This window comes from Lichenostomus cassidix, chromosome 1 (genome assembly GCF_008360975.1).
Source record: "Lichenostomus cassidix isolate B80296 chromosome 1, HeHo_3.0, whole genome shotgun sequence".
Taxonomy (NCBI): Eukaryota; Metazoa; Chordata; class Aves; order Passeriformes; family Meliphagidae; genus Lichenostomus; species Lichenostomus cassidix.
The window spans coordinates 30,871,759-30,887,009 of NC_139479.1; the positions used below are offsets into that span (position 1 = coordinate 30,871,759).

Here is a 15,251-nt window from a genome sequence, read left to right on the forward strand (position 1 = left end):
GCATCGTGATTGTAGGACTGATGACTGTGAAAGAACTTGTGCCAGTCTCCACTGTATAGAAGCTCTCTGTCATTGAAAGATGACTTCTGAAGATAACAGTCTCATTTCCTTTATGTAATGTTAACTGTGGAACTGTCTATCTAATGAACCTTTGGAACCAGGTCGGTTGTTATAATGGTTGAATTTAGCAGGGAGTTCTGATCATATTCCATACTAGACTGAAGGTTATTTTGTAGGCATTAAAGACCAGAGGTACCTTTCTTTGTGTTTTGGACCAGTTTGATACCTGCAGTACATTCACAGGCAGCTTACAGTGTATGGGCAATGGAGGACTGGGAGCACCAAATTATGTTGGTGCTGGGGAAAATGAACAGAAATTTCCAAAGTCCATAGAAAGTAAACTTAGATACAGCAAGGATATTTAATCAACTAGAGCCAGCTTAGCTCATGCAGAGTATTTTGGGAATGAACAGGAAATACCAAAGTCCTCCTAGAACCTCTGTGCTGAGGAACAGAGGCATTATTGTTGTCATTGCTTCAATTTCTGCCTGAGCACTCTGGGCTCTGAGCTGCCACTGCTGCCAAATGCAAGTGGAGCTAGCCTAGAAAACCGTACTTCTATGCTGAGGTGTGTTCCATGTCCTTTAGAGCTCAAAATGAACCTGGACCTTCATGTCCATGATTTCGTGTGCATGCACATGATCCATCACAGCCCAGAGCAGAAACTGATAGAATCATGATTTAGATTTGAGGCAAATTATGTGACCAGAGGGAGTTTCACCAGCCTTACAAGAAAGTCAGGATCTTCTGGAAGAAATGCTATTGCTTATAGTAGGAGTTCAACATAAAATTTTTAGGAAATACTTGTTTATTGCATAATGCTTCTAATGTGTATGGAGTGATGGTCTGACAATCTTTGAATGCCTATTATGTGTTCTGATTCCCAAGACTTAGGAGAGATGTCTTAAGAGCTGGAAAAACTGCCATTTGGCAAACTGGACTTAGAATTCAGGGCTTGAATATCAGCATACAAGAGACATTTTCTTTAATAAATTGAAGGCAAATGTATATGGATGAATAAAAAGATAAAACAGCAAGTTTTATACATTATTCAGTATAAAAAGAGGAAAACAAGAGGTGAACTATGTGTGTACAGAGGACCATGGAATACAGGTAGAGAAAGGACGTATTAGTCTTGTTTGGTTTTGGAATTGTGTAGTTAAAATATAAATATTGCATTTCCCTCATTTGTCTTTATAGCAGATGCCTTTGATTCAAAGCACAGACAAGATCCTGAAGATTCCCATGAGGCCCACAAGAAGAAATCAAAAGAGAAGGAAAGGAGACCAGCAGTCAGTCAGTGGAGGACAGATGTACAATCCCTTGTTTCGTCTTCTAAATGGCTTCAACATTATGGTCTCAAAAGAAACAAATTGTCCCTGTCCCAGATTTTGTCACAGATTGGATTCCAGCACAGGAAAGGTATAAGAAAAATCAATAATAGGATAATAAATCCCCCAACTTTGAATAATCTAGAGGGTCACACTCATTCTGCACCCCAATGTACGCAGTGGAGATTTTCACATTGTCTCTTGTGATAATGGCAGAAATGGAAGCTGTATCCACAGTTGCTGACATTGCTGGTTCAGAGAACTAAGAGAATCCATCTACTTTTGGTATGAGAAGGACTTGGGATCTGAGAATGGCTTTCTTTACTCAACTGTAATGTTTCTTTACCCCAGGCTGCAGTTCACATCCTCACCAATTTAGCTGTAGCTGGGAAATATCTGGTGCTGCTGAGACTTTTAATCTTTTTCTTGCAAATAACACATGATAAGATCTCTGTCTGCTTTCAGATGGCAAATGTAATATATGCTGTGCCATAATCTGTGATCTACTATTGATCATCAGGGTTAGTTAATGTGCTTGGGAAGAGTGTATTATTTCCGATCATCCAGCTTTAAGGAAAAAGTTAAATTTAATCAGAATTTAGTCTGCTTTTCATGCAAAGTCAGACTATAGAAAAATGTTCCTTTGCAGTTATCTGACAGCTGGAGGGGAAGAGTTTGCTAATAATTATTAACCAATTCCATAATGGTGCTTTGCAGAGCATGGTAATATATTCTTTTCTTTGAAGAGCTTGCTGCCTGACAAGTAGGAATTGTAATGTATTGCAATAGTTTGAGGTTGCATAATTTAAGATTTTGGCTGGCTTGTGTCCATGGGGCATTCAAAGATCACCAGTGCAGTTCTGAAAATCCTGTATGCTGTAGATGAAGAAGAAGCTGTTAAGCAGGGTTAAAGTTATTACAGTGTTAGGAGCAGAATGTACTAGCTTGGCAGGGCAGCATGGTGTACAGATAACTGCTTTATGACGTTAACTATTCCCACCCCTAATGTTTTCCTATCAGTGGAGATCCTGGAGAAGATTTCAAGCTACTGAAAGTGCAGAGTGCAACCTTTTCCTTAGATGCACTCACTTCTGCACTCATTTAGTTGTGTAAGAGAACAGCATTATCTGTACCAGATTTTGTATTTTGTTTGACAGACAAATATTTGCAAGTCCTGTTGTGAGGTTGCCTAAACCTCACAATAATTAAAGTCCCCTGTAGCTTTTTGGCCTATAAGAAATTAGATGTGGGTTTTTTCCTCACTTCTGACTAAACTGGCAGGAAGCAGCAAAAGCAGGACTGCTCTCTGGAAGGAAAATGAGCCAGGAGCCAAAAGGGACTGCAGCCCAGGCAGTGCCCTCACTGAACAGAATACAGTCCTGCTGCAGGGTGAGGTGATTAGCCATGTCTAGGGTCCAGCCAGGGAATGCAGCCAGGAACAGCAGGAGATGCAGCCAGAGGTTTAGAGCCTCAGGGCCCCATAATAGATATGACCAGAAAATAATTGTAAAACAAAAAACAGAATTAGAATTTCTCTCAAGTTTCCTAATGTCAAGAGCTCAATACTGATGCATGTACCTCACACATGGATGACATACACATCAGCCTGAAAAACACCTGTTTGAAGTAGTGCCAAAGCTTAGCAACTTGATTTTTTGTAAATTTTACTGTAGATTATGTGACCACCTTGGGGAAACCTGTGGCTTCTCGATATGCAGATGGTCTGTTTCCTCAGTACAAGAGAGCACAAGATGGCAGCGTGTATCATGTAAGTGTGGCTGACTTGTGGTAACTTAGAAGTTATTGTCACTGTAGCAGAATGATGTGATTAAATGCCTTCCTTTGGCATAAAATACTTACATTCTGTGTGACAACTTTATCTTTTGATAGTTTTTTTCTTCTGTTTTGTCAAACTGTTAGTGATAACTATCAGTGGTAGAAAAGCTAGATATCTTTTTTCATTTCTAAGTCTTAGTCTCTTGCCTAGGTGCAGCATTGCAGTAAATCTTTTCCAGACAAGATTGCAGTTTCTAAGCAACATCTACCCTGGCTTGAAAGAGGGAACCCTTAAAGAGAAGATGCTCAGAACGAGTTAAAAAAATAATTAAAATTGTAATCAATAAAACAAATGGGGACGCTGAAATAAGATGACATAATGTGCTGTCATTGCCAATGCAAAGCAGTGCTTTGCTTAGTGCCAGCAGGTCACAAAAGGCTCAGCCTACTCTATAGAGACAGCTAACTGGATCTCTGCCCAGGCTCATGTTCTAAGGAATGTCTTAGCAACAGCTGCTGGCAGCCCCATTGTTAAGAGGATGGGTTCTGATTGAAGAGATGTGCATGTGAGTGTGGAAGGGAGAGAGTTAATTCATAAAGGATTTTACAAAAGCAAATGGCTTGTCATTTTTTCTGATGACTAGAGTAATTTCTGAGGCACAAAACTTAAAAAAGGGTTAAAAAAATTAAAAAAATGCTTTAATTTTTTTTAACCCTCCCTTAAAAACATTTCAGGGGCCCTTTTCCCATAATTTATTCCTATTAATTCAATATTAAATATCTACATAATGTCTTTTAATTCTAGGACATGTTGTGAGCAGCAGGAAAGACATTTTTGCTACTATACAAGATCTTGTCAGATCTCCTTTACGATATTGAGTACAGTACTGTATACAGTTACTACAGGCTTTGAAGAAGCAATTCAAACCAGAGCAGGTGCTGAGAAGTGCTGGTAGGATGAACTGCAGTGGAGTGATGATCTTAAAAGAGGGCTTGGTTGATGCTGGAATGTAAGCGTGAAAGAAGGCAGGAGAAGAATAGTATTGATGCCCTTGAATGCTACAGAAAGTGAAACTACAGGGATAGGGAAAAGCTGTAGTTTTCTCTGCTAAAAGGCATTCTAGTCCAAAAATGAACTTCCATGAATAAAATTAGGCTGGACAGTCAGAAGTTTCCTGCCCCTCAGAGAAATGGAAATCTGCATTCATTTACTACAAGTGAGGGGGTATTCTAAGAAAACGGCTTTATTTTATGATGGAGTTTGGTCAGTGTAGTGCAATAAACTTCTTTGTATGAGTCTGACTGTCATAGGAGGAAACTGGATTTCTAAGTGCTCCTTCCCAGGCCTACATTCCTTTGGCAGACTGCCTGAGACTCTATATTTGGGAGGCACACTACAGGGCCCAAGCTGATATTAAAGAACACAAAAAAATACAAATGAGAGGGAGAAGTATGCAGACTGACACACAAAATATCTTCTCCCTGGGAAATGTTCTTGTTTAAAAACATTTGTATTTCCAAGGTTTTGTACTTAGTGGGAGAGAAATTAGAGGTAGAAGGCAACCAGTAAATCAGCTCACATGGGTCAGAGATATGAGGGAAATCTGTGATGCATTTTTAGACCCACGGGCCATGGCAAATATGTATACACTTATTCATAGGGAGGATGTGCTGGTTTTAATTTTAATACTGAATCTAAATTTTTCTTTACTGGAATGGTATGGGAAGTTTTAGTTGTTGGTTGCAGTTATCCGAAACAAATTTGCCTAAGCACCTACCCACGAATAGTTAATCTGTAATGCTGGGCATTGTTAGTGAAATAATAGTACAAACAAGAAACATTTTACATTTTCCTTTCAAATGCTAAAGACAAAGTGGAGATTGAAGTGCCCTAGAACCAAACCGTATGCTGCCTTTTATTGCTGTAAAATTTTTTTAAAAGCTAGTCAAAGTTCTGATCTAAGAAGGTACAAAGTTTCTGTGTCCTTGTTTGTTCACCCATCTGCTCTGTAGCCCTTTCTACATCCTAGACTCTGTTCAGCTCATTCTAATTGCTCCAGTCTTGAGACAGACAAGTCAGACAACCCACTGGCACTGTCCCATGCTCATATAAAAAGATTATGGAAAGCAATTAGGACAAAATGCAGTGCTTTTTCTTTATAGCTTAGATGCATTTGTCAAGTATTTGCTCTTGAAACAGTGGAAAGAAAATGGGTTATTTTCACTGCTACCTTGGCTGGCATATCTGACACTTACAAACTAGCTATTGCAGCTGTGCTGAGCTTGGGGCTGCATTTGTATTATTTGTTTTGATGTTCAATTTCCTTCTCTCCCTTATTTGAATAAAGCTGACAGCCAAAAAAGAACTGATTCTTCATTTTGTGGATTGTCTAATGGGAGCTATTGAGCTATATAAGCAGCGAATGGAATGGTTAACCAGTGAGAGCCGGCAGATATTTGGAGTGATTCAAGAACAGTGCATTGTCATTGTGTTGGATTTTGGGACTGCAGCTCCACCTGAATTTGATCTGTGTCGGGATGCACTTTCTATGGTACTTGTGGAACAGGTGATTCAAATTGCCAGATTCAACCTCATTCGGTAAGCCGAAATAATCAGAATCATTGAATGGTTTGGGTTGGAAGGCACTTTTAAAGGTGATCTGGTCCAACACCCCTGCAAATGGGCAGGGACACCTTCCCCTACAGCAGCTTGCTTGCTCAAAACTCCATCCAGCCTGACAGTGAATGTTTCCAAGGATGAGGCATCTCCCACCTCTCTGGGCAACCTGCTCCTGTGTTTCAGCACCCTCATTGTAAAAAAAAATTCTTTTGTCTAGTCTGAATCTATGTACTCTTAGTTTAAAACCTGTCCTGTTTTTAAAAACTTGTCCTGTTGCTACAGGCTCTGCTAAAAAGACTCTCCCCATTTTTCTTCTAAGTCCCTGCAAGTACTGAAGGGCCACAGTCAGGTCCCTAAGCTGGACAAAGAAGTCCATGTTGACCCATTGCTGGAGACTAAAAAAGGAGTTCCATGTTATAGAGACACGTGTTTGGATAAGGCACTTTCTGTACTGGAAACTGTGATTCATGTCATGCTAATATCTGTAGTTTTCCCACCAATTTTGACTTGTAGTCACGCTGAACTTGCTACCTCCATTTAGCAGAAGACCACTGTTACCCTGGAGAACAGATAAAGAGTAACAGAACCCAAATAGTGATACATGCCTTCTACAAAATCAGACGGCTTTGCAGCAGCAGTAATGCACTTTAGAAGGTGCAGTATTAATGAAACAGTGAGGTTCTATCCAACCACCTATTGCATTGTTATGTCTTTAGACATTACAGGTTTCCACCTTGCAGCTAAGGCTGCAAGAAATGTAGAAATACAAATGGCTATGCCATAGTGCCATAGGCATAGGCATAGCCATTTGTATTTCTATAGATTTCCATGGTCACAGAAATCCGTAGCTGCACTAGGAAACAATAGTAGATTTCCATAACAAAAGCAGATTTCCAAGTACTTGTTCCCTAAGAGGAATAAATGAATTTGCATTTAGTTAGAAGAATAGAAGCAGCTATTCAAATTTTGCCTATCTGCAAAAATTCTCATACATTCATGAGAGTTTGAAATGTAAACTTGGGTTTAGATAGATGAGTGGAAAAAAAGATGCACAAATTAGGTAATAAAATTTTTAAAATTGGTTCTACAATGTTAACTTGCAATTACATAGTGATTCTTAATGTTATGTTACCCAAGTGTTGTCTTACAGATTTGATTCTGGTGCCCTATCATAATTCTCTAGATTGAGATACAACTGGGATTTGAAAAGGAGAGTCATAGAATCACAAAATGGTTTGGGTTGGAAGAGACATTGAAGACCATCTAGTTCTAACCCCCCTGCCATGGGCAGGGACACCTCCCACTAGATAAGGTTGCTCAAAGCACCATCCAACCTGGCCTTGAACACTTCCAGGGATGGGGAGTCCATAGCTTCTCAGGGCAATCTGTTGCAAAAGTCGGTATTTACTAAAGAAGATATTTTCCAAAGCAGATAACTTCCATAGTTTTTGAGAACAGAGACTTTTTTCTTTAAAAAATGAGCTACAAAGCCAAGTCAAAATTGAAACAATAATTGTATTCATCAATTCGTTTGTTTTTGCAGGAGGGAGACAAAGGACAATATAGCATATAAATTGTTACTTTAAAAGAATCTTGGGAAATGTACTTGTCTTTTACATTTGCAGGAAACTCTTCAAAATAGTTCTTGATGGAATGTCACAGATACTGGAACCAGTTGGTTTTTAGTTCCTTTCTGTCTTTTTATGTACAAGTTCACAGGCAAAAGTGCTCATTGGCTTTGTACTTCTGTTCTTCCATTACGACTACGGCCTTTTATCAAAGTACCAAAAAGCTTAGCATCGCAAATTTTGTTTTTGATGGGTAGCTAAAGATCAGCCCCACTACAAAAAAAAATTGTCACTTAAACTGCTCTGACAAAGGCCATGGAGCAAGTTGTGGAATGAGACCTGTGGAAGATACTTCTTTTTCATGCACATATTTTAAAAACCTGGTTGAGTTTTTATGATAAGGAGAGTTATGAATCAGGAACTCATTTTAAAAATACTTTATCTCTTATGACCCTACTTTGGAAACAATTGTCTCAAAAAAAAGTCTTATAAAATTACAGTATGTTTCTAATAGCTTCATTTTCTGTCTGCTTCCTTTACTGCAAGTCTAGATTTAGTATCTGTGGCATATTGTAATTATTACTTAAGAACATAAAAGAATTGTTACAATAGCAGAGCTCCATTCTCTTGTTCTGCCAGTGTTATTTTCACGGTTTCTGATTTACAGTTAATCTCATTTTCAGGGCTGCTCAGGGTCTTATGAAGTGGCAACAGAAGTGTACTCCTGTGTCTGAGTGTACTGTAAAGTCTGCGGTTACGTGGCTCTGGAAGCTGGACCATATGACAGCTGTCAGCCATACCAGCTCTGCTGAAGCCCTGCTGGAAGCCATGGGTGATGAAGCGGTAAGCTCATACATCTTTTCTGAAGCCTCAAGTAAATCCAAGGATATTCAGTGCTAGGCTGGCTGCTGTGATTTGCTGTGATCAATGTTGCAAAGATAAATATTAATGACAGCATTTCGAAAGGTTTATTTTCCCTCAAGTGTAACTGCACACTATGCTTATGATTGTCTTTTTATGTAAATGTACTGTATTTTGAATGCAGAAACTTACTTATTTTCTTTTCTAGAGTACCCAGAATAAATAGCTTTCAGTCATTAAGGGAAAGAGAAAACATCTTCCCTTCCACTTTCTTTGCCATGGAAGTTTTTTCAGGGCTTCAAGTTTATGACAAAATTTCTCATATCAACATTATTGAAAGCAGGGAAACCATTTTTATTTTGTTATGTATCCAACTTGGTCATGAAAAGTTATATTTAAAATTCAAAATAGTGAGTACAGAGATTTATGTAAGTATTAGTTCATTATAGGGCTATGCAAATCCTTTTCCATCAGCCAGGAGATAGCTAGACTTTCTTCTAAGACAGAGACAAAGCATGCAGCTATTCCTGCAATTAAATGCTGTTCATGTCTAAAAGTGCTGTATTACTTTATTCATTAAAGGCGAGTCACAAGAAATGAAACATATATGCCATAATTTTGAGCTAGTCACTTAAAACTTGTGTTATTAAAGAGATATTTTATGACATTTCCGTACAATGTATATTCTTTCCGTTTTCTAATACCTGAACTTAATGGAAAATTTAGCCTCCTGTCTTGAGTAGAATCATTGGTTTTCACTGCCATTAACATCCATCCCTGTGCACAGATCCAGTCCTAACTCCTTTGTAAATTTCTTTCTGGGACATTGCATGAAGGAGAAGGTGAATTTTGCTTGAGTTACCTTCTGGTTCCCTATGGTGCTGGATTCTCAGCCAGATGAGCCTTGATGTTTGGAAACTAATATTAAAAAGGAACTGAGTAAGCAACAAATTTTTCACCATTGAAATTTTTTTTATGAACGCTTTTCTAAATTTCCCTTCCATAAATTTTAATAACGTTTTCAATTTGCAGTATAATACTGTTTTCCTGATGAGTGACTAAAAAGTTGTATTTAGATTTTAGTATTTTCTGGATGAAAAAAAGTCTTCTTGGACTTGATGGATCTCAGTTTGAACAACAAGAAATTAAAATCTTTCTGACAGTGAGATATTTATTATTATTTTTCCAGACATTGGTGGGTCAATAGGCAATCTGGGGGAGTCAATTTTGGCAAGTGCTCAACATAAAACAAACTTTAGTTACTCCTAAACAGAGTCATTATCATTCATGAACTGACAGCTCACTTAAGTGCACACTTCACTGTAGTGCAGCTGGGAAATACTCCATTCAGTCCTAGGCAAAAGTTGTCTACTTACTGAGCAGTCATAAATAACTCATTCCTAAGAACAGGCTTCATCCACAGAAGTTGCTCCAAAACACTAACTTCTTTTTTTTTTTGCCTTAGACACGTTTCTTCTTGTCATTCTTTAGCTGGTCTTTTCTTCCTGTGTGTGGTGACTCCTTAGATTTCCTTTTCATATGACCTGTCAATCCCAAGCTCAAGATCACTCTGCTGTAACATTGCAATCCTTTGAGCTCTACCTGCCACAAATGCATCCGCAGTATCTAACCTGCAGTTCTGTACAGGTGCCACTCCATGAAGCATGGATCACTCATCCAAAACACCTCCCCACCAAGATCAAGACTATGAGGGACTGCTCATGTTGTTCTCATTTCTGTTCTTGTATGAAGTTTGTTTGCTTGTTTAATTGTATAAATTACAATTTTCAAAATATGAATGACTCAATTGAAAGGTTTAACCTTTCCCCACGAATCTATAAGGAACAGTTCCTTTGTGGTATGTCATTGCTGGGTTTGTAGTTAAGAAGAGTGAATTATCTGTGGTTCACAATTCTTTCATATTTTCTTGTCAGGGGCTGGTTCTGTATCAGCTATGCCCAATAAATGTCAGCATTTTAAAAGTTGCAGAGGCAGGCAATCCAATCCCTTGGAGAAAGTGCGAAAATTTCTAATCTCCTTGAATATCAAGTTTATGAATTAATGGCAGTCTTAGAATGGAGGGGGAGAAGATGTGAATCTGAAGGAACACAGGAAAAAATGGTTGTGCAGTATGCATGCATTCCTCTGGGCCAGGAGCCTCTTCAGCAAAAGCAGTAGGAACATGGTGTTGTCCAAGGACTGGGTTTCACCTGGGATATCAGGCTCGGATAGCTTTTTAGCTGCAGGAGGCAGACAGGGAACTTTGTAAATCTAAAACTAGAACACAGATAGGTGCAAGAGTTTGTTCCTTTTTTTTCTGTTACCTTTTTCTAAAGTTAATAAATATTTTGTTAATCTTGCATTTTAATTAAACACATTCACTTTTCTCTTTACCCTTAGTATTTGTCTAAAATTATCAGTGATGCTAGGACACCCAGTCAACCACAAACCTTCTTGCTCCCAAGCAAGTGGAGTCTGCAGCTATGGCCCCTGCCTCCCGCATGGAGTGCCTCACCCCTCTGCGAGATCCAAGGGAAGTTCAAGATGGCAAAGTGCTGCTTCATTAGTTTGCCTGATCCAGCCCAAAATTGGGTTGCTGCTTGGGAGAGACATCTTCCAGAGTTGAGGAAGGTGCCAAAAGGTATATGAGGGAGGAAGCTTGAAATGCAGAAATCCATGTCAGTTTGTATCAGTAAGTTTATGATATGGGGCGGTACAGGGATCCTACAGTCTGGAGGCTTTGAGAACAAACTGGATTAAAAATGTTCTGTTGACTCAGGGAGTTGGAATACACATCAGTATCAAAGACAGTAGTGGAAATGTATTAGCACACTTGCAGGTGATACTGAATTTGCTTTAGTACTGCATGAAATTATGTGAGTGCAGAGACATTTCCTCAGTGCCATCCCAGACTCAAATAGTCTTTTGTGGTGCATGTCCTGAGATTCCTAGTCATATTCATAGAATTATAGAGTCACAGAATGGTTTGGGTTGGAAGGGACCTTAAAGTCCATTTAGTTCCAGCACCCCTGCCATGGGCATGGACACCTTTCGCTAGACCAGGTATCTCAAATCCCCATCTAACCTGGCCTTGAACACTTCCTGGGGTGGGGCATTCCTAACTTTTCTGGACAATTGTTCCCAGTGCTTTGCCATGCTCATAGTGAAGAATTTATTCCTCGCATCTAATTGAAATCTACCATCCTTCAGTTTCATGCCGTTCTCCCTTGTCCTCTCCAGCTTTCATGTAGGCCCCTTTAGGTCGTGGAACGTGCTATAACATCTCCCCAGAGCCTTCTGTTCTCTGGCTGAACAGCCCAAACTATCTCAGCCTGTCTTCATAGGAAAGGTGCTCCGGCCATGCGATCATCTTTGTGGCTCTCCTCTGGACTTGCTCCAGCAAGTCCATGCCTTCTTATGCTGGGAGTCCCAGAGCTGGACACAGTGCTCATGGGAGGGTCTCATGGGTGTAGAACAGAGGGGCAGACTCACCTCCCTTGACCTGCTGGCCATGCTGATTTTGATGCAGCCTTGGATACAGTTGGATTTCTAGGATGTAAGTGCACATTGCTGGGTTTTGTTGAACTTCTCATCAACCAACACCCCCAAGTCCTTCTCCTTAGAGCTGCTCTCAATCCATTCTCCACCCAACCTGTACTTGAATTTGGGATTGCCCTTACCTAGGAGCACGACCTTGCATTTGGCCTTGTACTTCATGAGGTTCACTTGGTTCCATGTCTCAAGCCTGTCCAGGTCCCTCTGGATGGCATCCCTTCCCTCCAACACATCAGACACCACACAGCTTGGTGTTGTTGGCAAACTTGCTGAAGATGCAGTTGGTCCCACTGCCCATGTCACCAGCAAAGATGTTAAAAATTGCCGGTCCCCATATCGACCCCTCAGGAACACTTTGGACGTTCCACTTGGACACCTAGCTGTTCGCTTTAAATCTTGGAGTGCAACATCCAGTCAATTCCTTATCCACTGAGTGGCCCATTCACCAAATCCACATCTCTCCAATTTAGAGGCAAGGGTGTAGTGCAGAACAGTGTCATAAGCTTGACGCAAGTCCAGGTAGATGAGGTCAGTAACACCATTGTAGAAGGTTACCAGATTTGTCAGGCGTGGTTTGACCTTAGTGAAGCCGTGTTGGCTTCTTATTTTCCATGTGCCTTAGCATAGTTTTCAGGACAATCCTCTCCATGCTGGGCACAGAGGTGAGTATATTCAAGTGTATTTTTTCAGTTAAACAGCTATTTATCAGGTATTTATCAGCTGGTATGTACCATGCTATCAGACTGATTTACTGTACATATTGTCTTGAAAGTCATCATGGGATAGCTGTTTATGACTTTGTTTTTAAATGATGGTGAAAATTCAAGAAACATACTCACCATGAGATTGTTACGTGGATAAGTGCAGGTAACATAAAATGCCTCATAATGTAATATTCAAGCAATAACTAAAGGACATTTCTTCAACTTCTCTCTCTTCTTGCAATAACATTTTCAGAATTTAAGTGTGTGTGGTTATAGTAAAACTACCAAACCCCCTCTGCCTTGGGAAGTATAAAAAATGTAAATTATTAGTGAATACCGCAGTAGCATTCTAATAATCACAGAATCACAGAATGTGCTAAGTTGGAAAGGACTTACAGGATCATTGAACCCAGCACCTGGTCCTGCACAGGACCATCCCCAAGAATCACAGCATGTGCCTGAGAGTGTTGTCCAAATGCTTCTTGAGCTCTGTCAGACTTGGTGTTGTGACGACTTCCCTGGGAAGCCTGTTCTAGTGCCCAACCACCCTCTGCGTAAAAAATGTTTCTAGTATCCAACCTAAACCTTCCCTTACACAGCTTCAGGCCATTCCCTTGGGTCCTGTCACTGGGCACCACAAAGAGATCAATGCCTACCCCTCCTCTTCCCCTTAGAAGGGAGTTGTAGACTGCAATGAGGTCTCCCCTCAGTCTTCTCCAGGCTGAACAGACCAAGTGACCTCAGACACTCATACATCTTCCCCTCAAGGCCCATCTTTGTTGCTCTCTTTTGGATGCTCTCCAATAGTTCAGGATCTTTCTTATATTGCAGTGACCAAAACTGCAATATTCAAGGTGAAGTTGCACCAGTGCAGAGCAGAGCGGGACAATCACCTTCCTTGACTGGCATCTTTCCTAACCTCAGAATACATGCTGCCAGTAAAACCATGGCTGATGTAAAAATTCCTACAGATTTTCAGCCCTGGCAAGGCACCAACATAGCATGTCTCTTGATGAAAGTGACATATGGCACAGAGCCTTTTCCTGACTAATGATGCAGTTGTCCTTCCTTACACCTCTTTTTGGCTTCAGGTAACTTCTGTGGAAAGAGGCTTGCATTGGGCAGAATCAGACCCAAGGTCTGTGGGACAGATTATTTTCTCACTTGAAATTTTGTATGGCCTTCCTTTGAATTACTAGCATAAATGAGAGGAAGAATCAAAAGTCTGAAAATCTTATAGCCTAAGTAATGCAGCAGATTTACCAAATTTTCCTACCAATACTGAGCACAGGATAGAGCTTGAATAAGGATCAGACATTTATGTATAAAAATGTCTTCCAATTAATTTTTTTTTCTTTTCTGTTTATTGACAGGTTGAAGCTGTTTATTTCTTTACTGTGGGTGATGTTCGAGTGGACGCAAAGCAGCTACTCCTTGAGAAAGTTCCAGATGGCCCCTGTCCAGTCAACACAGTGTCTTTCAATGCTAGGGAAGATGAAACTATTATTTTTCTGAAGGAGTTGAGCCGCTTGGCCTCTGGCAGGTATGACAAAGAAGAACAGTAAAGATTTCGGTACTCATGAAGTGCTTTGCTGATAGGAATGGTATTGGGACATACCTGAATATAATCCATGAGGAAAATGAGACAAAGCAGTTCAGTAAGTGATCTGAGGATGGGGAAATAATCTTAAGTGATATGACTAGAATGCAGGCCCTCCTTAAACAGACCAGCTTTTTTCCACATATGTTCTCACTGGCTTGCAGAAAGGCCATTCCCTTTTTATACCCTGAGTCGTCTGTCATCTGCTTCTTTCTTGAAGTCTGGAAAACTGTTCAGGGGAAGTTGTCACAACATAAACTGAAATAAGTTTCTATTGTGTTGCTTTGTACATTAGTAGTATCTACAAGCACCAGAAAAAGATCTAGAGTTTTGTTGGATCAAGTGCCATGGAGACATGTACTGAAAAGAAAATGCCTGTCCTAAATGAACAGCTCATGGAATAACAGAAAATTGATGGGGTGTTATTCTTCAGGCCTGGTTGTGTGGAAAAGCAGTTCTGTACCATGCTCTCTAGCATCTTTTTGGTATGGTTGGTGGAAATTAATATATTCCACATGGCTTGTTGACTACTTTATCCTGAGAATCAGCCATGTAGTGAGAATCAGCCTTCAGTGGAAAGGGGTAAGATGACCTAGATCTTGAGTCAAAATAAGGAAAACAAATGAACAAGTAGAAAATCCACAATACCAAACTCATCCTGAACAGCGGGAAGGCAGCAGGAGTCAGTAGGTGTTTCTCTGCTTAACAGAAGTCACTGTACAGTTAGAGACTTGTGAAATGGCTGCTAGCTCTTTCTGTTTCACTTTTGTTTGTGCAAGAGTTGGGAAGACCTCCAACAGGAGAAATCTCCCAAATGACAGCAGAGCAATTGGTAAGATGGCAGCTGCTTAGCTCTTTTATAGCCATCTGTGTTTAGAAATAGCTTTAGGAGATGGGAGCGTCTGCCAAAAACAAGACTGTGGGAAAGTGTTATGTTTGCTCTGGTCTGATGTGTGCTTAAAATTATTGTGGTCATACAGAACCATGGTACCTCTCTGCTACCAGGTACAGTGCCCTCATTTTCTTTTGGCAGTGTTTTTACCTTATTAAAGGAAAGTGAATGTTTCTTGTATGGTAGAGAAAGAGGCAAAAAGGGTTGTGGCAGGGAGCTGAGAGGAATTGTTTTGTTTGATACGATTCTCACTGTCTTCTTTTTACATCAGTCTAGGTTTTGTG

General features: G+C 40.1%; 1 protein-coding gene across 1 annotated transcript in view; it reads left to right on the forward strand.

Moving 5' to 3' along the window:
* Window positions 1-15,251, forward strand: part of VWA3B (von Willebrand factor A domain containing 3B) — a 73,132-nt gene that overhangs the window by 8,825 nt on the left and 49,056 nt on the right. Inside the window, exons 3-7 of the mRNA XM_085049439.1 lie at window positions 1,261-1,482; window positions 3,065-3,159; window positions 5,516-5,766; window positions 8,039-8,198; window positions 13,849-14,018. Coding sequence (XP_084905565.1) covers window positions 1,261-1,482; window positions 3,065-3,159; window positions 5,516-5,766; window positions 8,039-8,198; window positions 13,849-14,018 — 898 coding nt within the window. The remainder of the gene's footprint in view (window positions 1-1,260; window positions 1,483-3,064; window positions 3,160-5,515; window positions 5,767-8,038; window positions 8,199-13,848; window positions 14,019-15,251) is intronic.